This window comes from Girardinichthys multiradiatus, chromosome 8 (assembly GCF_021462225.1).
Source record: "Girardinichthys multiradiatus isolate DD_20200921_A chromosome 8, DD_fGirMul_XY1, whole genome shotgun sequence".
In the NCBI taxonomy this organism is placed as follows: domain Eukaryota; kingdom Metazoa; phylum Chordata; class Actinopteri; order Cyprinodontiformes; family Goodeidae; genus Girardinichthys; species Girardinichthys multiradiatus.
Genome location: NC_061801.1, coordinates 41,722,838 through 41,750,639, shown reverse-complemented (window position 1 = coordinate 41,750,639; position 27,802 = coordinate 41,722,838). Strand labels below are relative to the sequence as shown.

The 27,802-nt window shown below is 41.4% G+C and overlaps 2 protein-coding genes across 2 annotated transcripts; one reads left to right on the top strand and one right to left on the bottom strand.

Annotated features, from left to right (window-relative positions):
- Nucleotides 1-665: 665 nt before the first annotated feature.
- Nucleotides 666-16,288, bottom strand: LOC124872113. Its single transcript, XM_047371809.1, has 4 exons — nucleotides 16,172-16,288; nucleotides 12,132-12,191; nucleotides 9,655-11,160; nucleotides 666-2,690 (listed from the first exon to the last, which is right to left on the bottom strand). Exons 2-4 carry the CDS (start codon nucleotides 12,140-12,142, stop codon nucleotides 1,157-1,159), a joined length of 3,051 nt encoding a protein of 1,016 aa, XP_047227765.1. The 5' UTR covers nucleotides 12,143-12,191; nucleotides 16,172-16,288; the 3' UTR covers nucleotides 666-1,156.
- Nucleotides 16,289-19,661: 3,373 nt separating this feature from the next.
- On the top strand, nucleotides 19,662-27,800 carry zdhhc12b (zinc finger DHHC-type palmitoyltransferase 12b). The gene is made up of 5 exons (XM_047371868.1): nucleotides 19,662-20,195; nucleotides 20,268-20,407; nucleotides 23,158-23,250; nucleotides 25,643-25,809; nucleotides 25,878-27,800. Exons 1-5 carry the CDS (start codon nucleotides 20,099-20,101, stop codon nucleotides 26,191-26,193), a joined length of 813 nt encoding a protein of 270 aa, XP_047227824.1. The 5' UTR covers nucleotides 19,662-20,098; the 3' UTR covers nucleotides 26,194-27,800.
- The last annotated feature ends 2 nt before the right edge of the window (nucleotides 27,801-27,802 follow it).

Sequence of the window (27,802 nt, the reverse complement as noted above, 5' to 3'; positions counted from 1 at the left end):
CTGTCTGTGCCTGGGTCTGACTTCAAAAACCACAACCTTTGACAGGAGGTGATAATCCATTAAAGGCATTTTGGCCAAACTGATTTTAAGAATAATTGATTTTATTTATCATTTAGTAAAATTTCAACAAACATGATATTTATTGTAAAAGAATATAGTTAAATTTAAAACATTTTCAACATGAAGGGAAACAAGTGTTTCTCTTCTGCCTCATTTGAAATACTGCAGACACAAGTCAGGTTCATACATTCCTATTAATCCTAATCATTGAACAGTTCAGTCAGATTCAGTTATTTATTCAAATTGGATAAAAAGTTTTTCTATCTAAGGAAATCCAGCAGATTGCATCCAGTCAGTGACTTGCAGCATTCACTCCTCCTGGATGAGCATGTAGAGACAGTGGACAGTCACTGGCGTTGACTTTGCAGCAATCCCTCATACTGAGCATGCATGTAGCGACAGTGGAGAGAAAAAACTCCCTTTTAACAGGAAGAAACCTCCAGCAGAACCAGAACCAGACTCAGTGTGAGCGGCCATCTGCCACGACCGACTGGGGGTTTGAGAGAACAGAGCAGAGACACAAAAATAACAAAAAAGCACTGATTCAGGGCTACAAATAGGAAAGACATTCATAAAGGAGAAAACAATCTACTGCTTTCTTTAAGTTTTTTTTTTCAATTTACTACTTTATTAATTAGAAATGTCTTCATACAAAAAACACCCAGTATGTACTATATTGCCAGAAGTATTTGTCTGTCTACTTGTACAATTACATTAACTTTGATGGTCCCCTATTCTTAATCTAGAAGGTCCAGTTTGTTGATGGACCCACCGTTGCCAGCAATGGAAACTTTAACTTTTCTGTTAACGTCTTCCAAGGTTTAGGAGAGCGTTAGAGGAGAAAACCAGAATTACAGTCTCCACTCTAATTCATCCCGAAGGTGTTGAAGAAGGTTGAGGTCAGGACTCTGCAGGCCAGTCAAGTTTCTCCACATCTGCAGCCATGGAGGTGATTGGACCACCAGAACTCATTGATTTGGTGCTGGGACCCAATACTTTTGGCAAAATAGAATTTCAAAAATTCAGTCAATTACATTCATTCCTTAATATTTTTTCCTGCTGCTGTTCCCCAAACATACTGCAGCATTGATCCTATTCATTCGCCCTCTCTGCATTTCATCTCCTCTAGTTTCTGGACCTTCTTAATGTTTCCTGTTTCTTTCATCTTTTCAATGAAGAAGTCAAGGTGGACATAAGTGGATGCTGTGTCAGTTTTGAGGGCGATCTTCTCAAGATTGATAACATGTTGGAAGGATTCTTCCACCAATTGCAAATTATCATCTGTTAGTTGTTTCATTTCATTTTCAAGAGTTTCCAAAAGGCCCAACTTTTGTTTCCTTTCTGAGTCTTTATTATCACCTACATCCTTTATGTTTCTCAGACTTTTCTGAACTCTCTTTGTCTTGCTCACATATCTCCACTTTCCTTTCACATGAGCAGATACAGGACACTTCAAAGAACAAATGGTGCAGCGGCCATCTTTCATCACCTCACAGTCTTTAAGGCTTGTAGAACTTGTGCATCCAGAATTGTGACAGTTCTCCTCACAGACGGTACAGCAGACTGCTCCTTTAAATAAAGTCATCAACAGCAAATCTCCTTCAATGTATTCTTTGTCTTTGTAGGCTTCATTAACATCTACAGTGGGCTTCTCTTTGGTCTTCATGTCATCTTCATGGTTCTTCAGAGCTTCTTGGATCTGTTTAATTTCTGCCTGTTTCAGCTCAGACAACTGGATCCTATCCTGCAGGTTCTGGATGCAAGATGCCAGTCGGATCCGTTCATTGAGAACATCCAAAGTCATTTCTAGTTTTTGAGGTGCAGTTTTTCCCAGGAAGGCAGTAAAGCCACTCAGTCCTCTCCTTGCTATTCTATCAGCATTTTCCAGGTATTCTGGTTCGTCTGTTCGCTCATCTTGTTGACAGTTATTAAACAGGAAGTAAACAGGTTGTTCCTTCTCATCTTTGGCACATCTAATATCTGCAGCTTCGAGAGCCTGAAGCAGGTCCTTCGGCCTTCTTCCACTGGAGTGAGTGACCAGGGCTACAATGTTTTTCTCTATGTCTTTTCCAAACAGAGACATCACTGAATCGAAGATGTACTTCAGTCGGTCACTCAGACGATTCACGCTTGACTTCAGCACCAGACCCACTGCATCAAGTTCATGAATGCCATTTTCAGATCGAAACAACTCGAACAATCTTTCAATGACGATGACATCATGTTCAATCCCTCTGGTGTCTCCATAGCCAGGAGTATCGATGATGGTCAGAGAGAAGGGCAGAGTTTTACCTTCAAAACCAAAGATCTCGTACACCATCACATCTGAGGTCTGACTTTCTGTCTGATTTCTGTTCTCGTCTTCTACAATCTGAAACCAGACTTCATCCTCAAACTTCACTCCCATGGCGTGGTTGACCAGAGCGTTGATCAGAGTAGACTTCCCTGCTCCTGTTTCACCAACAAGCAAGATGCTTTTATTTGGCTTGTTCAGCTTTTTTGTACCGACAGTCAGTCGGGTCAAGGTCCCAAAGTTCTCCTTCTTTGTTCTGAGCTGGTAGACCGCAGGAGATCCGGAACGAACTAGAAGACTGATGGAAGTTATATATTCCAAAGAGGTTGTGTTGGACCTGTAAAAATGGAGAGAGTTTTTCCTTTATAAATGAACACTGTCTAGTTCTTGAAGGGATGCAAAAACACAACAATAAAAACAATTTGAACAGAGACATGACCCTTTTATCTGAGCCATAGAAACTCATAGAGTTCCTTACGGGTTTGCATCAGTAAGATGGTTTGTGTGTGCCGTCTCATCACAGAAATTAGAATTGCAAATTAGAAAAGCCTCTTCAGTAGCTATGTTGATTTTATTTTATTTTAGTTGTTCCTGTTATGTCGCATTTTATTGTTGCTACTTTTACTTGGATTTTATTTCTATGATTTGTTTTTTTTAATCTCATGTTTTTTTTATGTATTTTAGTGATTCTTGTAGTTCAGCACTTTGTTCAGTATCTGCTGTTTTAAAAGTGCTTTATAAATGAAGATGGCTTGTCTTGTGTCTCCTTTTCATCTTTCTGTCTGTCTGTCTGTCTTCTCTGTATGTGAATGTTATTTAAATCTAAATGTTGTGCTTCTTTAGCTTATGTGCTTGCAGTTTTTTCTTTATTTACTTACAATTGAGCCAAGTTTTTTTATATTTCAACAACCGTTTGAACAAGTAGTTCTGAGGTAATTTCAGCTGTTCAGCAGTTTTCCTATTCAAGCAGATCAGGAGACAGTTTTTCTTTTCTAATATTTCTGCCAATTCGTCACACTTCAGCAAGTTTTCTGGAGTTTATTTTAGCTTCTTTCTCACAATTTTCAGCTGAAGAATTCACCTCACAGCATTCACACTGCATTTTTGCAGGACATGCAAATTTTTCCAGTTTAATACAGCATTAAATTTTACAGGTAAGGAGGTGGTCAGGTGTTGAAGTTGTGTTGTTTGAATACTAAAACAGCAGACGTCAGCGAGGAGCAACTTGTTCAATAAAACCTGGCTGAAATGGAAAGACTTTAAAAAATTGTAATTATTTGTTTATTTACCTCATGTCATATCATTACCACAACATTTACTGAGGTTATTACTCAGGGTGATGCTTCTAGAGCTCCCCATATACCCAGATAGCCCCCTGTCCAGACACCTGAAGGGACTCAAGGAAGGCTGGGTAATGTAAACTGGTGTTGGCTGCATAAGAGCTGACTATGATGACCCACAGGCATTTTGGTTTTTACTTGCATTTGTATTTTGATTATTTTAGATTGTTTATAATTGTCATTAAGGTCTCTCCGTATCGAATCAGTCCTTTGTGTTGAGATTTTTACTTCTTGTGTTATTTTATCAGTGTATTTTAGTTTCGACTCTTCTTTTAGGGTTACTCTCTTCCATTTTGGTTTGTAGATCCTTTAGTGTTTTTGTTCAGCTTCTTCTGTTTTCAATCTGTGTTTCATTGCTACCCTCCTTCAGTTCCCAGCTCAGTACTCTCAGAGAGCCGGCGTGCTCGTGAAGCTCCAAGGGCTCCGTGCACCCTTGCCTTCAATTTACCTGGCAAATGTGCTTTGCCTGGCCAACAAGATGGACAAACTGCTTCTCCTCACCTGTAAAAACTCAGACCTCCGCGGTTCTGCCGCCCTCTGCTTTACCTAAACCTGGCTGAGTGAGAACACCCCGGACTGCGCACGTCTGATACCGGGGTTTCAGCTGTTAAGAGCGGACTGCGACATGGACTTATCGGGAAAGGAGGCGAAATCTGCTTTTATATAAACGAAGGTTGGTACACAGATATCAAAGTGTTGAAGAAGACATGGAGTCCTGACCTGGAGTTATTCCTCATTAACTGTAAATCGTTTTATTCACCAGGGGATTTCTCCTCGTCTGTACTGGTTGGTTCTTACATACCACCTCAAGGCTCCACTTCAGGTGCTGAAAAACAACTGGCTGAGCTGATAACAGACGTGGACAAAAAACATCCAGACTCTTTCATCATTGTTCTTGGGGATTTTAACAGTACAAACCTCCAATGAACATCCCAAATACAGACAGCATATGAAGTGTCCCACCAGAGATAAAAACACCCTGGACCACAGCTACACAACTTTAAAGGATGCATATCATGATGTCACCAGGAATGCTTTGGGACGTTCTGACCACTCTCTGGTCCATCTCATCCCAACCTACAGGCAAAAATTAAAAGCTTCCAAACCTGTGGTTCAGATGGTTAAGAAGTGGACTGATGAGTCCAAGCAGATGTTACAGGCCTGCTTTGACTGCACAGATTGGACTGTTTTTAAAACTTCAGCCACTGAATTAAACCAGCTAACTGAGGTGGTGACATCATACATCAGTTTCTATGAGGACATGTGTGTGCAGACCAAGACCTTCTGCCCAAACAATAACAATAAACCTTGGTCCAATTCTCATCTGAGGCAGCTGTGCAGGGATAAGGAAGAGGCTCACAGCAGTGGGGACAGGGCCCTGTATAAGCAGGCCAGGAACAAATTGACCAAGGACATCAAAGCAGCCAAGGGAAGCTTCGGTGAGAGGCTTAAAAAAAGCTTCTCAGACAAGGACACTTCTGCTGTATAGAATAGTTTGAGAAACCTGACTGCCTACAGGAGACCTTCCCCCAACCCTGAGCAGAATCCACGCCTAGCAAAGCAACTGAATGATTTCTACGGCAGGTCTGAAAAACAACAGTTCACACCTCAACCCAACTCCTCCACATCCCATTCAGACACAAATTCTTGTCATACACCAACCACCCCCCTACCTTCAGACCCCCTGCCTGCATTTAAGATTTCAGAGGAAGATGTAAATCAGATCTTTCAGCACCTGAAAACAATGAAGGCCTCAGGACCTAACCTCTCCCAATCATGTCTGAGAACCTGTGCCGACCAATTAGCAACCATCTTCACTGAGATCTTCAACAAGTCTCTGGAGCTGTTTGAGTATCCCTCCAGCTTCAAATGCTCCACCATCATCCCAGTACCCAGGAAACCCACCATCACAGGATTAAATGACTACGGGCCTGTTGCCCTGACGTCTGTGGTCATGAAATCCTTTGAACGACTGGCGTTGAAGCACCTGAAGCATCACAGGCCCCCTGCTGGACCCCCTGCACTTTGCCTACCGGGTGAGCAAATGGAGCGGAAGAATTGATCAACTAATACAGTGATCAGTTTACCGTTCGGATGGGGGTCGGCAGATGTTCATTCTGCAACACCTCGACCACCCAGGAATGTATGCCAGGATCTTGTTTGACTTCAGTTCAGACTGCAACACCATCAACCCAGACATCCTCCACCAGAAGTTCATCCAGCTCAAAGTCCCAGCCTCCACCTGTCAGTGGATAACCAGCTTCTGAAGGACCAGCAGCAGCTGGTGAGGCTGGGAAGCATCTTCTCCCGCACAAGAACCATCAGCACCGGCGCCCCCTAGGGGTGTGATCGCTCCCCACTCCTCTTCTCCCTCTACACAAATGACTGCACCTCAGCGGACCCGCCTGACTAAATAAAGTCCATCTATGGGTAATCTAATCTCAGTACAAATCAGCGGCGCCAGATCCATTTTAGAGGTGGGGGGGTCGTGGGGATATTGCGTCGCCCATTCTCAATTTTGTCACACTATAATGTTGGTGGTACTTAAGGGGCGTTTTTAGGGTCTTGATATATTGGGGGCTTTAGTCCAGAACCCTCCTTCCTCCTGTTCCCTCTTTAAAAGTTTCCCTTTAGAGACTCTGTTTATGCATTTTGACCACTATGTTTATTCCTCCTGCTACCTGCTGAGTGGGGCTCTCCCCAGTCTCAGTATAAATGATGAGACTGGACAAACAGTTTATATTAACCAATTGTCTTTAATAAAAGAAAAAGTCAAATAGAAGTTCTCCTTTCATTAAAAATGGTTTCGTGCGTCCTGGTGTCTGGAGAGATTATGTGACAGCCGTTTCTGACTGGTGATGCATTCAAAAAACGAAACAATGACACTAACTGAGAGATCCATCACAGCCTCTCAGCACAATCGGGTCCAGCCCACTTGAATATCTGTTGGGACCAGATCACGGCCCTGACCGGCCGTGAACATCAATGGCCCCCCCCTATTCCGGCACCACTGGGACAAATACAGCTGCTCTGTGACGGCCTCAGAGGTTGCTAGATCACGGGTCTGCGACCTGCAGCTCCAGAACCACAAGTGGCTCTGTGGCTCACTTAACATGAAACAACAAACGATGAAATATTGCAGCTTTTTTTTTGTTTCATACTTTTGTTCTGTGCCCCCATGTAAAAAACACTGCCCCACCCTGGCCCCTCTGGTAAATTTGGTCTAGAACTGCAACTGGTTCTTGGGGTGGACCTAAATGCAGACTGGCAGGCAGGAGCAGCACAGTGAGTTGAAAAGATTTAATAAGAAAAGCAAAAAACAGGCCTGGACATGAGCAAGTGAGGTATGAACTGAAACAGTATAATCCGTCAAGGAACAATGAAACATTGAGAGCTCATAGAGAGACTGAACAGGTGGAGGCAACTGAGAAAAATGAGGTGGCACAGGTGAGCAGAATCTACTGATTGCATGATGGCTGTGGCTGGCAGTGGTAAACAAGTAAACATGAATGAGCTGATCAGATTAGAATTGTCTAACCAAAGGGAAAAACTCTTACAGAAGTAACAGTAGATGTAAAATACACCATGAGTAGAAAACACTTCAAGCACATTGAGCAGAAGTGTGAAAAATGTAGTGCCTTGGTCTAAGTGCCTTGGTTTATGAGCTGAAACTATGACCTGATAAAAGTATTAACTCCCCCTCCCTCTAACTTATCTGTAAGACTGGAGGACACGGTGGAACCCTGGAGATGGGAACCAGCAAAGGAGCTTGAATCCATGATGGAGCCTTGGAGACTTGAGACCATGGTGGAACCATTGAAACCACTGAAACCCGGGAGAATGGCTGTGGAACCTTCTAAGAAATCCTGGAGGATGGCGGTGGAACTGCTGGAATCCTCTGAGAAACCCTGGAGAACGGAGGTGGAACCTAGAGGACCCTCGCCAGAGCTCTGGAGAGTGGTGTGGATGGCTGGGTCAGGAACAACAGGCATATCCACCTGGACACCCTTATGTGAGAACTCTTGGAGAACTCGGGCATAGGAATGTGAGGCAGATTGCCCTCAAACCGCTCAGAGATCTGGAACAGATACATAAGGCAGCTCTTACTCAACCCTCTTGAAGACCTTGAGAACAGGAATATGAGGAGCATCGTCCTTCACCTCCTCTAGGAACATGGAATGAAAAACAGGTGGTGCAGAAGGCAATGATGGCTAAGATGAAAATGGAGTCAGAGGTGTAGATGGCAATGATGATGGTGATGAGGCTGAGGGCTGCAGAGCAGGAGTTTCCAGAGCAAATAAAGCAGACCAGAGAGATGCTGCTACCCCTACTGTAATTAAATGAGAGCCACTGCTTCTGCTGAAGTACGGTTGCTATAACTGCTGCTGCTGATGAGGATGAAGAAGAGAACGTGGGATCCACTGCAGTGGCAGACAAGGAAAAGAACATGGAAACGGCTGCAGCAGCAGGCAAGGAGGAGGACATGGGATCAGACTAAGCAGCATTCTGAAGACATAGAGCATAAGAGGGAGCATTTTGTGCAGTAGCAGCTTTGGAGAATCTGTTAAGCCTCTCTTTTAACTGCTGCATATTAATCCCCAGTATGTAAATGGCAGTCTCAATGCTTGCTTGCCACTCTTGAGCAGGTGGGGGTAATGATGGCGAAGCAGGAGAGGAAAATGATGGTCACCTTCTCTGTTTCCTACTCAAGAAGATAAGCATAATTTAAACCATGTTAAGAGGTCCTAGTCAGACACGATTATTCGGTCAAGATGTGGGTCTTGAAGTGGACCCAAATGCAGACAGGCAGGCAGGAGCAGTTGGTTGAAAATATTTAATAAAAAAACTAAAACTTGCAGGGCAGGCATAGAGTATGGGCAAAAACACATGCCTGGACAAAAGCAGAATAATCCAGGTAGAAACAACGTAAAATGCAGATCCTCCAAGGAGACTGAACAGGTGCAGGCATGGACAGAAACTGAGGTGATATGGGTGCAGCGCTGGTGGAGTAGTCACCCAGATATGGAGGTCTTAGTCCTAGGGGTGGCTGTCCCGGGTTCGAGTCCCGGACCTGGCGACATTTGCGGCATGTCTTCTCCATTTTTCCGCCCCCATTTCCTGTCTAACTACTAACTACTAACTGTTAAAAAATACTGGAAAAATAAAGGCCACTAGTGCTGCAAAGAAAATCTTTAAAATAAGAAAATGAGGTGGCACAGGTGAGCAGAAGCTACTGATTGCATGATGGCTACAAGTAAACATAGATGAGTTGATCAGATATGTGAAAGTAATCTCTAAAACGCTTACAGAAGTATCAGAAGATAGGCTTAAAATACACTATGAGCAAAACCCAAACACATACATAATGTAGTTCATTCTTTAACACTGGACATGGAAAACAAAAAGGTTTACATGAGTGCAAACAGGAAATGTCGCTGGGATTTAACACCCAAAGAAGGAAGTCACATGATCTCATGAGGTGAGGTCTGGCATGTGTCCAGAAGAAATGGTCCTCCTAGCATCTAAAGCTGGTGCTAGCTCCCCTCTCAGTTAATTGTTGTTTTTTTACAGTGACAAGAAAATGTCTTTTCTTTTTAAAGACAATTAAATTGACAAGTAATCAAGTAATATCTTAAGTCTCCTCCCTTGTTATTGAGAGTAGTTTCACTTTCACATAGATTATCTCTTTGACACATCTTTTAAACCACTCGTCAGCTTACAAGCGTGACAAGATGCATCAGATTAATCAGCTGGGAGCACTGGTTTCTGTGGCAACATGCTTCACAATCTTGAGATCATGTGACTACATTCTTTGTGAGTTAAACGTCAGAGACATTTCATTCATTACAGCTGATGATGGCACCTTTCGTTGAGATCCTTATTATAGGCTTGGTATTATAGTTCATAATATTTACACAATTTATGTCTAAATGAAAACATGCAAAGTCTAATTCAACTTACTTGAACTGCAGCACTGCTTTGGCTCCTTCGTTTAACTGTTGAAATGTGCTTTTTATCTCCTCCAGTTTCTGGACTTTCTCTTGGTCATGTTTTTCCTTCATCTTTTCAATCAGGAAATCCAAAGAGACATATGTGGAGACCGAATATACGTTAAGGACACACTGTTCCAGTTTGACAGCCTGTTGGTAGGCATCCTCTGTCAACTGTAACTTCTCTTGGGTAAGGGTTTCCATTTCTTTTTCTAGGATTTCTAGTATTGTTACGTTTTTCTTTATATCAGAATTATTACTCTTATACCTCTGTTTATTTTCTTCTTGTGTTCTCTTAACTTCTCTTGTCTTCGTGACATACCTCCAGTTGTCTTTAACATGAGATGATGTATGACATTTCTTGACACAAACAGTGCATCGGCCATACTTCATGACTTCACAGTGTTGTGGATCCAAAGCCATTGTGCAACCAGGGTAATGACAGTTCTCCTCACAGACAGTACAGCACACGGCAGATTTTAAAAACGATGTCTCACTGTCAATAGGTTCCCTAACTTTGTAAACTTCATTTACGTTTACAGGGAACTTTTCATCTTTCTCGGTGTCTTTCTTGTTTTTCTTTAATGCTTCTTCAATCTGTGTTATTTCTTTCATTTTCAGTTCATTCAGTTGGATTTTCTCTTGGAGGTTTTGTATGTATGCTGACAGTCTGATGCGTGAGTTCCACCCAAACATTGCTTGTAGCTGTTGAGGAGAAGTCTTTTCAAGAAAAGATGCAAATTGACTCATTCCACTCTCTGTCACTCTCCATGCCTCTTTTAGATCTGCTCCAGTTTCTTCTGTAAGGGGCGCATTCTGACAGTTATTGAACATAAAGTGAAGAGCTTGATTCTTCTTGTTTTTTACAAATCTAGATCTTCCACATTCAAGTGCCTGAAGAGCAATTTCAGTTTTTGTTCCATCTGAATGGGTTATGAGCGCCACAGTGTTTTTCTCCATGTCTTTTCCAAAAAGAGACATCACTGAATCAAAGACGTATGACAGTCGCTCACTGATTTTAGTGTCTGTTGCTTTAATTACCACACCAACTGCATGAATTTTTTGAACTCCATCCTCTGAGCGAAACAAGTCAAACAATCTCTGACTGATGATAACATCACGTTCAATCCCTCTGGTGTCGCCAACACCAGGCGTGTCGATGACGGTCAGAGAGTACGGCAGAGTTTTACACTCAGAACCAAAGATCTCGTAAACGATCACATCTGATGTTGGACCTTGTTCTCCCTCCTCTACGATCTGATACCAGACCTTATCCTGCCACTTTACTCCCATGCTGTAGTTGAACAGAGCGTTGACCAGAGTAGTTTTTCCTGCTCCTGTTTCTCCAACAAGTAAGATGGTTTTATTTGGTTTGTTCAGTTGCTTTTTACCAACAGAGACTCTGGTCAGAGTCCCAAACATCTCCTTGTTGGTTTTCTGATGGCAGACAGCAGGACATCCTGAGTCTTTCAGAACACTGTGGAAAATAATGCATTACAAATTGAAATTAGTTAATGCCCATGTAGAAAGTGATAGATCTCTTTTTGACATGTTTGAACATTATATGTACATTCACTATACCCACACTTAATTATTCAATTTCTCAGAGTAGTTTCCTAAATGAAAAGACAAATAATTCCGTTCACTTTAGTGAATTCATCGGCAAAGTTTCATCATTTTTCTTTTCATTTCAGTTGTATTGTAGTGCTGTCTTGGCTCAAATTAATACAGTATTATTATTTATAATAATATTATTATCATTTTGTCAAAACCTAGATTTTTTTCCTCCTTTCAATCCACAGAGTGCAACAACTAAAGACTTTAGTGGGCAGGAGGTTTTTAATAACTGAACAAAAAAGCGCAATGTGCATTAATATAAGATCTATATTACAGTCAATTGCAAAATTACAAAAATAGAACTAAAAATAATAAAACAAAACATATAAATATAGTGCAAGATAACTAAAGGAAGCTGCTATAAATATACACTGCCCCATTACAACCCGTTTACATTTTACACCTTCAATCTGTGACTTACATCTGTTCTTTATAATTTACAATGATCTTAAAGGTCCCAATACAAAGAAGGGAGCTCAAAGTGAACCCAAGCCGGTTACTCCTGTCTGAAAGGCTGAAATGGCCATAGATGTTACGGTAAGATCGGACTATGTAACATCTGTGACACGGTGAGAAAGACTTGTAATCTTGCTGGTTTGACTTGTACAATAAATGTCAGACTGAGTTGGTTGTTGTGTGTTTATTTAAAAACTTTGAAAGGGGTAATTATCCAACTACATGAATAATATCCAATGTCCCATGAGGCTTTAAAGTCTGAAGTACAATATGTAAAGGAAGTGTTAGTGATCTGAATCTATAAGAAGCCAATAATTTCACATTTATTACAGTTCCAGTGATTATGAAATAATCCTAAAACTCAAAATTACTCACGCAGTGTCCATGATTATGTCTGCTACCAAAATCAGTGAAGATCAGTCCCAGGATATGGCACTGGAATAAAAGTGCAAGAAAACAAAAATCACAGATTATTTACAGATGGAAAATTGAAAATGGGCGATAAAGTCAGAGTGAACCGTCTAAAATCATTTAGATCTTGGGTTTTCCTTACAGTTTTGTAATTTCATTAAAACAAACCTTTAGATGTCTGGTTCAGTGGCCCTTTTCTCCTAAATATACAGGTCCTTCTCAAAAAATTAGCATATTGTGATAAAGTTCATTATTTTCCATAATGTAATGATGAAAATTTAACATTCATATATTTTAGATTCATTGCACACTAACTGAAATATTTCAGGTCTTTTATTGTCTTAATACGGATGATTTTGGCATACAGCTCATGAAAACCCAAAATTCCTATCTCACAAAATTAGCATATCATTAAAAGGGTCTCTAAACGAGCTATGAACCTAATCATCTGAATCAACGAGTTAACTCTAAACACCTGCAAAAGATTCCTGAGGCCTTTAAAACTCCCAGCCTGGTTCATCACTCAAAACCCCAATCATGGGTAAGACTGCCGACCTGACTGCTGTCCAGAAGGACACTATTGACACCCTCAAGCAAGAGGGTAAGACACAGAAAGACATTTCTGAACGAATAGTCTGTTCCCAGAGTGCTGTATCAAGGCACCTCAGTGGGAAGTCTGTGGGAAGGAAAAAGTGTGGCAGAAAACGCTGCACAACGAGAAGAGGTGACCGGACCCTGAGGAAGATTGTGGAGAAGGGCCGATTCCAGACCTTGGGGGACCTGCGGAAGCAGTGGACTGAGTCTGGAGTAGAAACATCCAGAGCCACCGTGCACAGGCGTGTGCAGGAAATGGGCTACAGGTGCCGCATTCCCCAGGTCAAGCCACTTTTGAACCAGAAACAGCGGCAGAAGCGCCTGACCTGGGCTACAGAGAAGCAGCACTGGACTGTTGCTCAGTGGTCCAAAGTACTTTTTTCAGATGAAAGCAAATTCTGCATGTCATTTGGAAATCAAGGTGCCAGAGTCTGGAGGAAGACTGGGGAGAAGGAAATGCCAAAATGCCAGAAGTCCAGTGTCAAGTACCCACAGTCAGTGATGGTCTGGGGTGCCGTGTCAGCTGCTGGTGTTGGTCCACTGTGTTTTATCAAGGGCAGGGTCAATGCAGCTAGCTATCAGGAGATTTTGGAGCACTTCATGCTTCCATCTGCTGAAAAGCTTTATGGAGATGAAGATTTCATTTTTCAGCACGACCTGGCACCTGCTCACAGTGCCAAAACCACTGGTAAATGGTTTACTGACCATGGTATCACTGTGCTCAATTGGCCTGCCAACTCTCCTGACCTGAACCCCATAGAGAATCTGTGGGATATTGTGAAGAGAACGTTGAGAGACTCAAGACCCAACACTCTGGATGAGCTAAAGGCCGCTATCGAAGCATCCTGGGCCTCCATAAGACCTCAGCAGTGCCACAGGCTGATTGCCTCCATGCCACGCCGCATTGAAGCAGTCATTTCTGCAAAAGGATTCCCAACCAAGTATTGAGTGCATAACTGTACATGATTATTTGAAGGTTGACGTTTTTTGTATTAAAAACACTTTTCTTTTAATGGTTGGATGAAATATGCTAATTTTGTGAGATAGGAATTTTGGGTTTTCATGAGCTGTATGCCAAAATGATCCGTATTAAGACAATAAAAGACCTGAAATATTTCAGTTAGTGTGCAATGAATCTAAAATATATGAATGTTAAATTTTCATCGTTACATTATGGAAAATAATGAACTTTATCACAATATGCTAATATTTTGAGATGGACCTGTAATGGCCAGGGTGTTACTTTGTGGCCACCATCAAAATAAGCTGTAGACAGAAGAATCTTTTTTATTAACTCTAACTTGTGATTAAAAAATATTAATTTAAAGTTTAAAGAAAAAATCAAATCTAGAACAAAAACTCATCAGAGATATGAAACAGTGTAGCTAGAAGTAAAAATGTATTATTCCCTACCCTCTTTTGGTCATATCACCATCCTTAATTACTTACCTCCAAAATAAAACATGAAAACTACCATGCCAGATTTATAATGTCTGTATTACAGAAGATGTATAATAATAACAACTAAAGTTTGAAATAAAAATGACATGCAGCAAACATCACTGCATCCCATCCTCAGCTACATACTGTGTCTTTTTATATCGTTTCTTTAAATTCATTTAAATTTGGTCTTTATTACAAGCCATCACCTACCAGGAGAGTCACAGTCCAGTCCTCGAGGGCCGGTGTCCTGTAACATTTAGATGTGTTCCTGGTCCTACACACCTGAATCAAATGGCCTAATTACAACCCGAGTATCCAGTCAAATTCCCAAGAGTCCTGCTAATGTTTGTTAATTGTTTGATTCAGGCGTGTTGAAGCAGAGTCTCATCTAAAAGATGCAGGACTCCGGCCCTTGAGGACTGAAATTTGACACCAGTGACCTAAACTATTCCATTTATTCATCTCACCAAAACACCTTTTTGTCGTACAAACACATAGTTTTGTTTAATTCAGTTTGCTTCTTAAATTATAACCCCATCTCTGTCACTGAACATTTTTAAATATGTCTGGAAGTAAATCGTTTCTTCCCCTGAACATTATGGTTGTGATGACTGGTGTGGTGGTGGACCTCAGAAGGCAGACAGCAGGCAGAGCTGTGGTGAGTAGGGTTATTTTTTAATAAGCCAAACTCACTTCAGCAGGTGGTGGCAGGCAGGCAGGAAACACATGTAAACAGACAAGGACAGGTTTGGCAGGACAGACTCGGCATGATCAGATAAACCATGAAACTGTGATGAGTTAATGTCTCCGCGAGGAACAAATAGAACAGCAGAGTATTTATGGAGCATGGTGCAGGTGAAACGAAGGGACTGATTGCTAATCAAACCTAAGAAACATAGCCACAACAGAACATAATCCAGACGTGCCATTAGTCAGGAGACTGGTGTTCATCTTTATGATGAAAAGTATAGTGGCTTGCAGTGGTAAAAAAGAGCCAGCTCGCTTCCATGCCACAAATTAACATGAGACAGTGTACACATAGCACTGAAAGGCATGTTTGCTTTGTAGGAAAGTGCATTCTTTGAGATTTTGTGTGGGGTTTTTGTGGCAGAGACAGGAACAATTTATTAGGGTAGATACATTGAGACTGGTTTTATTGGCACAGAAACTGTTGCCTCATTGTTTGCCCTGCATGGCACAGGACTGTAAATCATAGCAGGTTTTTGTTTCCTCTTCCGTTCACAACCAGATTTAATTCTGGTATTTGTTTGTGATAGAAACTGTGGAATTTCACAAAGATTAACTTAATAATCTAAATTCATTTATTCTTTTCTCTCACGCATTTTGCAAATAGAACTTTGAACTGGCTATCTTACCTTTTTTAATGATTATTAATGTTGTTATTTAAATTCTGAACATTTTGTGCTTTGGAATGTGGTTTAAACAGTTATTGGTAGAACAAAAAGCATTTTTTAAAGATTTTGTGGCACCAGTGACCTTTGACAGCAACCAGACAGCAAATGGGCAGAGATTGAAGGTGGGAAGACTTGCCCCAAAGGTTTCAAGGTCAGGAATCCAACCCAGAACGGCTACATCAAGGACTATAATCTCTGTTTATGGGGCGACACCCCGAACAACCGCATTTTAAAACATATTCTTAAACACACTTAAACTTGATCAAACTGATACTTATCTGAAAACAAAGTCTGTTTGAATTGTACGATGACAGATGCTGCAAAGGCATGACTAATGCCTTTTTCTTTGTTTCAGTGAATTAATATTTATGTTAATGTAGGAAATAACAAAAAAAAAACAGTTCTGAGTGGAAAAACTGCCAGAGTACGTTGTTGCAGGATCTAAAATGATACACCTTATAAGTTAAATCTGTCAAATTCTAGTCAGATAGTTTATGAATCTAAAGTTTAGGGAGATTTTTCTTGTGATGCTGATATCTGTAGTGAGCTTACCTGTTAAGCAGATTTCTGCAGGCTGTTAGACTTAGTGAGGAAATGCAAAGATCAGTGTGTTCAGAAGCCTTTATACTCTGCAGAAGGAGGAGCCAAACAGGTCACATGACTTCACACAAACTGATACTTGTTCAAAAGAAGCTGTCAGTGTGAAAGAAAGTACTCCCATAATAAATTCTAGGCTTAATTAGGTTCTTAGTTGTTTAATTCTAATTTCTATTTTAATAAACAGTCAGCTAAAATGATCATGTTTGTGAGAAAGCTTGCTATAAGAAGTTCATTAAATGTTGAATATCATAACAAGATCTTGTAAATGTTTACACTTTAATTTATTTAGAACTTTTGCTGCTTTTTTGTCACAGTGCTTCAACAGTGAGGAGGGTTAGAGATGCTGAATCACATGTATTCACTGCTCTCTAGTGGTCATAATCAATGGAGGCGCTGCCAGGTTTTCAACACAAATTATTCTGACATTCTTCTAGGAAATGTTTAAACCATAATAATTATTTTCCATTAGTCTGTCGTTTACAGGCTAGATTAGAATTAGGTTGTTGTCAATCAATCCAAAGACTGACAGAGGAGACATCTCAAATAATTATATTCAAGTTTTATATATTTTTTATATTAAACTTTTCTGACCCTTAAGTATATTTACAAAGAAACATTTGTCTGTGTAGCAGATTGTAAAGACTGGACACTTCTGTGAATTGATGGTAACAGCTAAGAGAGTCTCAGATGATAATATTTACATACTTTACTCAATCATATTTTGAAGTGGTTCTAGTTTACTTTATATCTGAATCAGAAAATGTTTATTGTCCATCATTCTTGCACAAGCTTTGATATTTTATAACAGCCTTCAGTACTTTCACATATTCTACAGCACAAATAACAGCAATAAACAAGAATGACTAACAACACAATTAAATGCATATGTTAAGCACTCCATAGTCTGTTTTTGAAGGAGCTCTCCTTAATTATATTGTTTTTTCTAGAGTCAATTGGCTGGCCATTAAATAAGTAGAGTAGAGCCACTGCATCTCTGAATCAAAAGAATTCAGTTGAGCAGCATCAGGATGAGGATAAGCCTGGGAACGCTTTGGGACCCTCCAGAAAAAGCAAGAGTGTCACCAGGGGAGAAGGATGTCTGGATTTCCCTGCTGGATCTGGGACCCCATGACCAAATCTTAGACAAGTGGAAAAGAATAGTGGTTTGATGGAGGGAAGAAGGTCCAGATTAGACGGTTGTTTGGCTGGTCTGAGGCTTCTTCATCCTTTATTTTATTTTGGCTGGGACTCCCTGCTCCTCTTGTTTTTATTTGAATATCATTTTTATTAGACCTTAGTTCAACAGCTGGTGCTGGTCAGGATTTCATGTGTTATATGTCCTTTAGCCACTTCAATCTGTGGACTATGTTTCTAGGCTTGGTCCCTGTTGGGTTTGTGGCTCTAATGGTGGTTTGTTCTGCCTGGTGTGTTGGTTTTTAAAGTTATGATAAACACTTTTTCTATTATTGTGCCAACGTATTGCTTCTGTTTGCCTGGTTTGTAACAAGTTGCTGCAATTTATTTTTGATGATACACAGGTGTTCAGATCAGCAAATGAGAGGAAGAAACCAAGAGGTTTGTTCACATGAGCTTGAGTTGAGTGGCTCTTCTGAATTTGATAAGAACAAATGCATTTATTTTAACCGCCCTTCTCTGATGAAGACATTACTGAATATACGAGCAAGAAATACAACACAGGAACTGAAAAGGGAATGATTGAGTGTGGCAGGGGAGCTGGGTGTTGGAGAACATTTACAGTATGATGTGACCCGTGTTATTTTGTGTTTAGAATCACACCCGGGATAAATATTTGTATGGAGTTTTGGACCCAAGTACATTTCATAGAGTCTGGAGTTTAGCTTGACATGCTCTAATTCTCCCATATGGCTCACGGTCAGTTGAGTCAGAAGTTGGACAGGGAGTGTTTGTCCAAACGAAAAAACAAATGTAGGACTGTTCAGAGGAGACATGACTCTTTGTGACACTTTCCAAATCAGTCATATGTTGATGGTTACTAAAAGTTACATGGCATCTGCTGTCTAGATGCCTGATGGTGTCCAAACATATTTAGAGCCTCATGCGGAGTAAATAAAGTGAAAATAAAACCCCCCTCTGGTCAAATACGTCTGTGTCAGCATAGCGCTTTCTCTGGAGTATCTTCACATCAGCAGTTTGAAGGTTATCAACCCATCTTACATGACAGAAACTGGGATCATGGACGGGAGGTTTTTCAGCTCGGCTATTTGACGTCCTCATCCTCCCAGCTGGGGCAGCTTATAAAAAAGGAGAGTTTTTCCTCAATTTTTGGAGGCAACGTGCCAGGCTGACTGGAGTGAGTGATGGGTGGTCACTGCCATGTAACGATGCTTTACAGCTCCTGTCTAAATTTACATTCATTATGATGAAGAGAAGTTGATGGAGGTGTTATACAGTTTTTAAGGTATGAGTGCTGAAGAGAAAGATACTGTAGGACACTGCTGCAGTTTACTGTATTTTAATTGTCGTTAAATGGTTTGTGAGAAAAACTATGGCTAAGAAATACTGAGATAGTTGTGTTGAATATAAAATGAAAGAAGTACGGTTTATGGTTGTTGGAAGATTTGTACATAAATTATCATTGCTTAGTTTAAAAATGTTCTTTATGCTTATGATTTACCATTAAAAGACATTTGGGTGAATTGTGCCAAAAGGCCAGCTCCACCTGGCACATTGCCCACTAAAACCTTTGAGGAACAAATATAAAATATAAATATAATAATATACATATAAATATTCAGTTCATTCAGTCCAAATTTGCTGCAAGTAGTCAAGATGTTAATGGATAAAACATGAGGCTTCTCCTAGGTTTTCAAAAGGATTTTCAAGATGCTTTGCAATGTTCAATTAGTGAAACATTTTGGTGAGGCTCAAAAACTTGGAATTTTTTGTTCTTTGATCACAAATAAATCAAACATAGTAACAGTTGCAATAGTGGTTCCACTGGAAAAATCTTTGTTTATGTCTAATCTTTGTACCAAAAGATTGCATTTAGATTTTATAACTGTGGAACTAGTCTTGATTTATTACAGTTATGTAATTTCAGGCAAGAATTGCTTCTAAAACCCTAATGGCTTAACAGGTTAACCTCTTAAACAAAGTAAACAGATATAGTACAATAAGTTAAGATTAAAATCAAATCAAAATATTACTATACGAAACTCTTCTTTTTTTTTTTTAAATGATCAACATTTAAAAAACATAGATAAAAAGAGTACAAAATAAAATTATATCAGTCATAACATTTAAAAAATAAAATGAGGCAAAATGATCTAATTAATTTAAAAAAATGAGCAAACTTAAATAAAAAACATGTCAAACAAAATAAAAATCTTATTGAGTAAAATAAAAAATTCAAAGCAACAAAATAAAAGGAAACTAAAATAAAATAAATTAATACAAAATAAAAAATAGAAAGCATAATCAAATAAAATAGGGCAAACTAAACTGAAAGAAAATGAAACGGTCAGAGCCTGAGCAAGATGGCGGCCGTAGCGACGTCTCATTCAGGCTCCTCCTATCGTTGTGGTGTTGTCACGTGCCTGGTGTTGACCAATCAGGGCTGCCTGTGTTGAGGACGACAACAATCCGTTGAGCACCGGAATGCTAGCGGACCGTTGGCCCTAATGGATGAATTTAGTGGCCGTTATCGAGCATTTCGCTGTTTCCAGGCAGAATTTATTCCTCCAGAACTGTTCTGATGTTCTGACTCCTTCCAGAAGGGTTTCCTTCCTGAGCTTCTTACGTCCCACATTCTTCCCATTCCTTGCTGACATTCCCAGTCCCTTGATTCCCAGTCCTATCCTCTGAAGGTTACCGTGGAGGTTCTGTAATGTTAGGACCATGTTCAAGAATGTGTTTGGTTCGGGTTTTCTAGTGAGGACGGCTCATGTGGTTCTGACCTGGATCATCACGCTGATCTTGTTCCTGTATGATACAGGTGAGTGCCTCCCAGTTGATCCCGGTCAGGTGTTCAGGATCAGCTCCTGGAATCTTTGTGTGTCTCTGGCAGAGCTCAGGAAGCAGGAGGAAACGGGTCAGCTTCTGCAGCCGGTTCTGTTCGTCCTGTTGGTTCTGCTGTCGGTGCTGCTGTATTTCGCCGTGTCCCTCATGGATCCTGGATTCATCCTGTCTGAGGAAAATGACCTGCAGGTGAGCCAGGAGTACCGGTAGTCCAGGGGCGGTTCTAGGACCAGGTGGAGCTCAGCTGAACGTGAATCTGGGTCGGAACAATGGAGATTGAATCCAGTTATAAGGTCTTTTATTACAGGCCAATCTTCACAAACAGCTGGTCTAACAGGGACTTCATCTGGATCATTTACCCCTGAACCGTTCCTCTAGTTGGTTCCGCTGTCCTAAACCGGACTGATGCTGAGCAGATCCTCCTCTTCCTGCAGGAGCGTCAGTGATCTGCAGAAACCGCCCCCAGTAACAAGCCAGTTTCTAAATGATCGTGACCCTGGCTGCAGAGGAGAGAGCTTTTGTTTTCTGGTTGTGGAAATAAAAGATATGCTTTTCAGGAGTTAAACTAGAACCAATAATTCTGTCACAGCAGTTACACTTTATAACTGATGTAGAGTCACTTAATAAAAGATGTAACTATAAATGATTTTCACTGAAGCAGACCTCTGGTTTAAATACTCAGCAGAGGAGTTCTTCAGCTGGGGTCACAATCCAGTGTTCTACAGCCAGTTTATTATTTTACATCAGTTACACCCTGACACTAAAGGAAAATCCCTTCTAACTCAGAGGAAGTTTGTAATGATCTACATATCTTAGCGGTCATCACGCTCCAGCATCACCTTTCACAGGTCAAACCACAAAGTGTTTCACAATAAAAACAAGTCAAAAACCTAAGCAGTAAAAATATACGTAAAAAGAAAAGAAAAATAAACCATAAAATTAAGAATAAATTAAAACACAATACATATAAAAACTAATGACTGCACGGTGGCACAGTTGGTAGCACTGTTGCCTTGCAGCAAGAAGGTCCTGGGTTCCGCCGGGGGTCTTTCTGCATGGGGTTTGCATGTTCTCCCCGTGCATGCGTTGGTTCTCTCCGGGTACTCCAGCTTCCTCCCACAGTCCAAAAAAGTAGGTAGGTTAGGTAAATTGGTCTCTCTAAATAAATCTCTCTAAATTGCCCATAGGTGTGCATGGTTGTTTGTCCTGTATGTCTGTGTGCTGCCCTGCGATGGATTGGTGACCTGTCCAGGATGTATCCCGCCTCTCGCCCGTAGACTGCTGGAGATAGGCACCATCTCACCCCGTGACCCACTGTGGAATAAGCGGTATGGAAGATGAATGAATGAACATACAAAACCTAACACAATACAACTAGTTAAAAGCCAGTCTGAATAAATGTCTCCAACTGCTTCTTAAAAGAATCCACAGACTCAAGGCAACAAAAGATGGAGGCAACGCCTTCCACAGCCTGGGGGCCGCAACTATAAAGGATTTATCTCCTCTGGTTTTAAAAAAGGTTCGCTGGACCATTAACAGCCGTTGATTGAAAGATATCAGACTGCGAGAAGAACTGAGGGGCTCCAGAAGGTCAGAAATATAGGCTGGGGCTTGATCCCACAGAGATCTAAAAGTGGGGACTAAAATTTCAAAATGGATTCTAAGATGAACTGGTAACCAGTGTGAAGGAATTAAGACAGAAGTAATGTGCTGTCTCATTCGTGTGGTTATTAAAAGCCTTGCAGCAGCATTTTGAACCCACTGGAGACGGGCAAGATCCTTATTCAAGCATATAAAAAGGCTGTTATAATAATCGAGACGAGATGAAATAAAAGTATGAATAATCATCTCTCATTCGGCTTAGAAATATTAGAAATATTTCTTAGCTGAAAAAAACTGTTTCTGATTAATCCACAGGAATGTGGCTCCAAAGACATGGCAGAATCTAAAAGAACACCAGGGTTTCTGAGGTTAGGTTTAACAGAAGATGCCAAAGCACCAAGATGCTTCTTGATTTCAACTTTTCGGTTCTCAGGGACAATGATTAAAGTTTCTGTTTTGTCAGAGTTCACCTGCAAATAGTTGTCACTTAGCCTCTGTTTAATACTGCTAATACAGTTTATCAAGGAGGAAAACTTTGAATATTCGGTTGGCTTAAACGAACAATAGAGCTGAATATCATCAGCATAGAAATGATAGGACACATCCGAAAACTGCCTCATTATTTGTCCCAGAGGGGAAGTATACAAAGAGAAAGAATAGGTCCCAAGACTGAACCCCTGAGGTACCCCGTTTTATGAATGTATTTGAATGTAAGCGCTGTTTATCTGTGATATTTCACATCAGTGGCTGGGTTTAAATGTTGTTTGCTAAAAAAATTGATTCTTCCTGTTGTATAATTGAAAGTTAACAGAAACTATGAAGTGTAGCGAGTTTAAACAGGGAGAAGAAACAAATACTGGGAAAGTTAAACCAGTAAGAAATATTCAGCAACCTCCAATCATAAAACTCCTCCCATTGTTTTGTGTCAGAACCAAAGGACCACCTTTCTACCAGAGTCATTTTCTGGGGCACCATGATACTGTCTTACTTCTGGTTCCTGTTGTAGAGTTGAGGAATGGACCCAGAAAATTAAAGAAAAGGTTCCTGCCGTGGAAAGGCAGCTTCCACATCTAATCAGTAATCTCACTAGATAAAACCAGTATGTCAAACCAGTCCTATGTGATAGCATTGGTTAATAGTGAATAATCCCAGATGTGTCATAGATAATCTAATCAGAGTGTTCAGTCATAATCTGTCTAAAGTCATTAAAGGAACAGTAACCCTGCATGTAAAATATAACATTGTGTCTGTTTCTGGCCGTTGATGCTCTGCTGAATGTGGTGGTGGTGGTATCATGGTTTGGGCTTTGCAGACAGGTTTTTCTCCTGTGTTTCCAGTTCACTCTGGGAGTAACTGAGGAGCAGAAGGATATGATCCCACCCAGCACCAAATCCCTGCGTCAGCGCCGCTGTGGTCACTGTCTGCTGCAGGTAGAGTAACCTCAGGTTCTAATACTTAGTTTAAACTGTCAGGGGAAGGACAAAAATGGAGGGAGGAATTCAAACTAGCTGAACCACATGGACCTGTCTGCTTTCAGCACCAGAACCACCACAGTAGAACTTAGAATAGTGCCTTATTTTAGTCAGATGTAGACTGTTCAGCTTTCATCTGATTGTATCTTTGCTCAAGGTTCCCACTTTTGTTTTTCTCGCTCTGAGAAAACTCGGGTTCTGCTCCAGGCTTGGTTCTGTCCAGCAGGTCTCTCTGAGATAGGCAGGGGATCGGCTCTGGCACACACACAGGACAAACATAACCAGATCCTGCTGGAACTTTACACAAACAAAGGCAGCATACGATCCAAACGAAGACAACTGGATCTGAGGGGGTCAGACAGAACCTTGTTGATGGTGCAGTCTGACTGTCCAAACTCTGCTCAGCTACTCGCTTGCATGTGCTTCCAGGGAAGGAGATGTTGCAAAGGACTGGCCCACCAATCAAGTGGACTTCTTCTTTAGACGGAGACATCTACAGTGTTTCGATCTGAACATGAAACTATCTCCAAACCCAGAGTTGAACTCTTTAGAAATTGAGGAATAATTTTTGTTAAAGTAGCTAAATCTGATGATGTCAGAGAAATGTTGACATTCGGACAAAACCTTTTGGTTTTTGCATAATAGCTGCAAACATTTCTGATCTTTGGAACCTTTGGACACCACCATGTGGAATAAGAGCACATTTTTACGGGACCTGGAGAAAAGCAGTTCTAGTAGTTGAAAGGTCAGATCTGAGGAGTTTGTGTGGCCTACAGATTTATTTGTGTCGGCTAAATCCTCAATCCTTCCTGTTCTTGCCCTTCAGTTACATCATCATCATCATCTGTAACCTTACTCTAGCAGCTGCAGCCAGGAGACATCCTACACCTTCACACTACGTCCTGGTGTGATGGATGACAGCAGATCCTCAGCTCACTCTGAGTTAATGATAGGACTCCTGCTGACCAGTCTGACTCTAGAACTTCACTGTTCAAGCCTCTGATTGGCTTCTTGTCAGAGATCCAGTACTGGATCAGTTCTGACCAAGACACATAGATCTGTTCTAGATGACATAGAAGAACCTTCATCCATCAGTCTTTTCAGGCAACATTTCAGCAGGTAGCAACATACAAACACATAGAGATCTTTGACTATTCCCATCTAGATGATTCGGGTTCTTCTCTGATGTTCTCTTCAGGTTTTCTGCAGGATTCAGGTCTGGCCATGGAATAAGGTGGATCTTGTATTTGTTGAACCATTTCTGTGCAGATGTAGCCAGATGTTCTGGAATATTATCCTGCTTAAAACACACCAGTCCATTTTCAGTTTTATCAGGTTCATTTTGCAAATGTCCTTTGAGGAGCTCATGATGCTATGCACTCCAGGTCCACAGGTCCAAAGCATCACACATCCTCCTCTGTACTCAACAGTGAGTATGACGTACTTTTTCACATAGTCATCCTGAAACTGAAAAGCTTCGTCTGACCAAAGCTCCCAGGTCCAGTAAAGTCCACTACTTTACGTTTGTGAAGGTAGGACAGAAAAGGCTTTTTCCTGGCATGCCTTTCAGTCAGCTGACCTGTATATAGAGTCTGTTGGTTGCTATGGAGACCTGTTGACCCCATGCTGCTCTTTGCTGCAGGTATCTAACGGTGAGATGTTTTAGTTCCCTACCTCTTCACTGAGTGGTTGAAGATAAGCTCTGGTCCTCGTTAAGCCTGTTAGTCTCAGCTCCAGCTGGTTTGAACATCCTAACCGTTGTCCTGACTGAAGGTCTGGAAAGGTTTAGGACAGGAGCCTGTTTTTCTCCTAAGATCAACCAAATCATGGCATGTTCTCCTGTCCTTCCTAGTTTGAGGAGTAGCTCAAAGAACAGGAAGTCTTGGATTATTAATTAGAAGTTCATGGAAATTCTGATCAACCTACTTTTGCAGTAATTATTACAGGAGTCAATAATTGTGCCACCAGTAAATTTGTTCAAATGTTTTCTTAATGTAGGATTTTTCCCACTGAATAAATGTTCTCAGAGTGAGTTTATGCTGCTGCTGCTGCAGATGTTGTTTGAGTCACAATGATTGTTTCCAACCAGATCTGCTGCAGAACTTTTCATTAAACTTAAAGGACCAGTTTGGATTAGATTAGAGTGAGGTTCTGCACACCTGCAGTGGATAGTTCTTAGATTGGCCTCAGTTTGATGAGTACAGATTATTTCTATTCAGAGAGGAGGACGAGGATGATGAGGAGGAAGAGGAGAAGATCATCCTGTACCTTGGAGCCTTCACTGGGCTCCAGATTCACTGTTAGTAAAACCAGCATGAAATGCATCAGGTATGTTCTCTGTTTGGAGCAGCAGCCAATGAGGTCGAAGCACTGCCAGACGTGTCAGCACTGCGTCCGTCGCTATGACCACCACTGCCCCTGGATCGAGAACTGTGTGGGCGAGAGGAACCACCGCTGGTTCGTCCTGTACCTGGGCGTGCAGCTGCTGGTGTTGCTATGGGGGCTGCACATCACCTGGTGAGTACACACCTATGTGAGGTCACAGGTCATAGGGTCAGAGCCTGACGGCTGCGCTGTCTCCTCAGGACGGGTTTCAGCTACGCCCCCTCCTGGTCGCTGTGGCTGCGCTCCAACGGCGTGCTGCTGACGGTCTGCACGCTGCTGGCTCTGCTGGCGCTCATCGTGCTGCTGCTGCTCGGCTCCCACCTCTACCTGATCTCCATGAACATCACTACCTGGGAGTTCATGTCGCGCCACCGCATCTCCTACCTCAAACACTGCGGTGCTGACGAGAACCCGTTCGACCGTGGAGCGGCGCCCAACCTGTGGGGCTTCTTCTGTGAGTGGGGCAGCGTGGTGTGGGAGCAGGTGTACTTCAGGGAGGGCAATGACCCAGTTTAGTTTCTGTCCTGCTCATAGTCACAGATCACCAGCACTGGTTAACTGGTTGAAGCTCGGATCCTTTCACTGGAATACAGCTCGGTTCCTCTACTCTGCCATCGGTCCGACAGGCATGTTGGGAAAACTCCAGCATCTGATGCAGAAACTGAAATCATGTCTTTTTGAAGTTCTTTCTAAGGTCCGAGTGTTCATCATGTTGGACCAGATCAAAGCTCAGAACTCTGCTTGGTCTCATACTGAGTAATAATGGTACTGATCCGCTTCACTCTCAGTTTAACAAACTGACTGCAGACAGATTTATCATTGTTACAGTTCCTCTGTACTTTAAAGATGTTCTCCTCAGCTTCTACAAGGCTGGATGATCTTTCACCTTTACCCATGATAGGCTGGATGTCAGAATGTTGGTGAGGAGTATTCAGAGATGCTTCTGATGGTTCTGTTTACATTTGGATCATATTTAGATCAGTTTAGGTTCAATAAATCTCTCTAATGAACCCAGGACCCAGCATCAGCACTTGTTGGCCTTGGTTCTCAGCCCTGGTCCTTGGGAGCCACAGTCCCTACCTCTGGTCCTCAGGGACCTCGATATTTAGTCCTGGTTGCTGCTGGGTTCCTAAGCAGCAGTCCCCAGCCCAGATCCTTGGGTGGCCACCGTTCCTAATTCTAGCTCTGTAGAACTGTGGTTCTGTTCCTGCTCCAACTCATCCGATTCACTGGTGGTTTAAGATGAGGTACCAGTTGGCAGAAACATTCTGCTTTGTTTCCTCAGGATGTCTAACAAACATCTAACCAGGAGCTGAGATGAGGTCAGGTTAAGTTCTCTGAATGTTCTGCATTATTTCCATCCACTCCTACAGAGACAGGAAGTCAGCAGGAGCATCAAACCTCTCTGTGAAATCCCGTCTGAACCAGAGTCGGTCCAACATTTTAACAGAATATTCTGGAGTTCCACATCCCAGATTATCTTCCTGACCTTTAAATAAAAACAGGTTGAGGTTGTGTGATAAATCCATTTATTTAAAAGGTAAATTTCCATCTTCAAATGTTGCGTTTTATTTTTCTGCATCCGAGTGTTGGTGTTGATCCCGACTGGAAGCTGACTGACGGACTTCCTTCCTGTCAGATTCAGGAACGACTTCCTTTAGTTGCATGTTTGACAATCCTTAGACTGCTGGTTAAACTCGTTCCTTGCTGCATGTTTGATGGTGTTTGTTTCGCCACTCAGAGGTTCTAGGAGATCCGGTTTGATATTTGAAGGTGGATTTATTTCCAGAACTGTTCCTACATTCCAGAGTTCTGTTCAGGTGTTTTTACCCGTTTTGAACCTGAGCATGTTAAGATTTCTAGACTTTCCTCCAACTGAAGATCCTGCTGCAACCTAAACTCAGAGCGATTAAAGGTGCAATACGCAGTTTTTCCATTTGATCTTTTCCTCGTGCAATACTTCCCTGATGGAGAGCAATAAAGGTGCAAGATTTCTCATGTTGGAGCGATTAAAGCTCCAGTTTATATAAAGGATAAATATGTTGTTTATTTCTGACTTATCTGTAATACTGGAACTGTTTTTTACCTTTGAACAAACAGAAATAAAGAAGCTACTGATGAGACG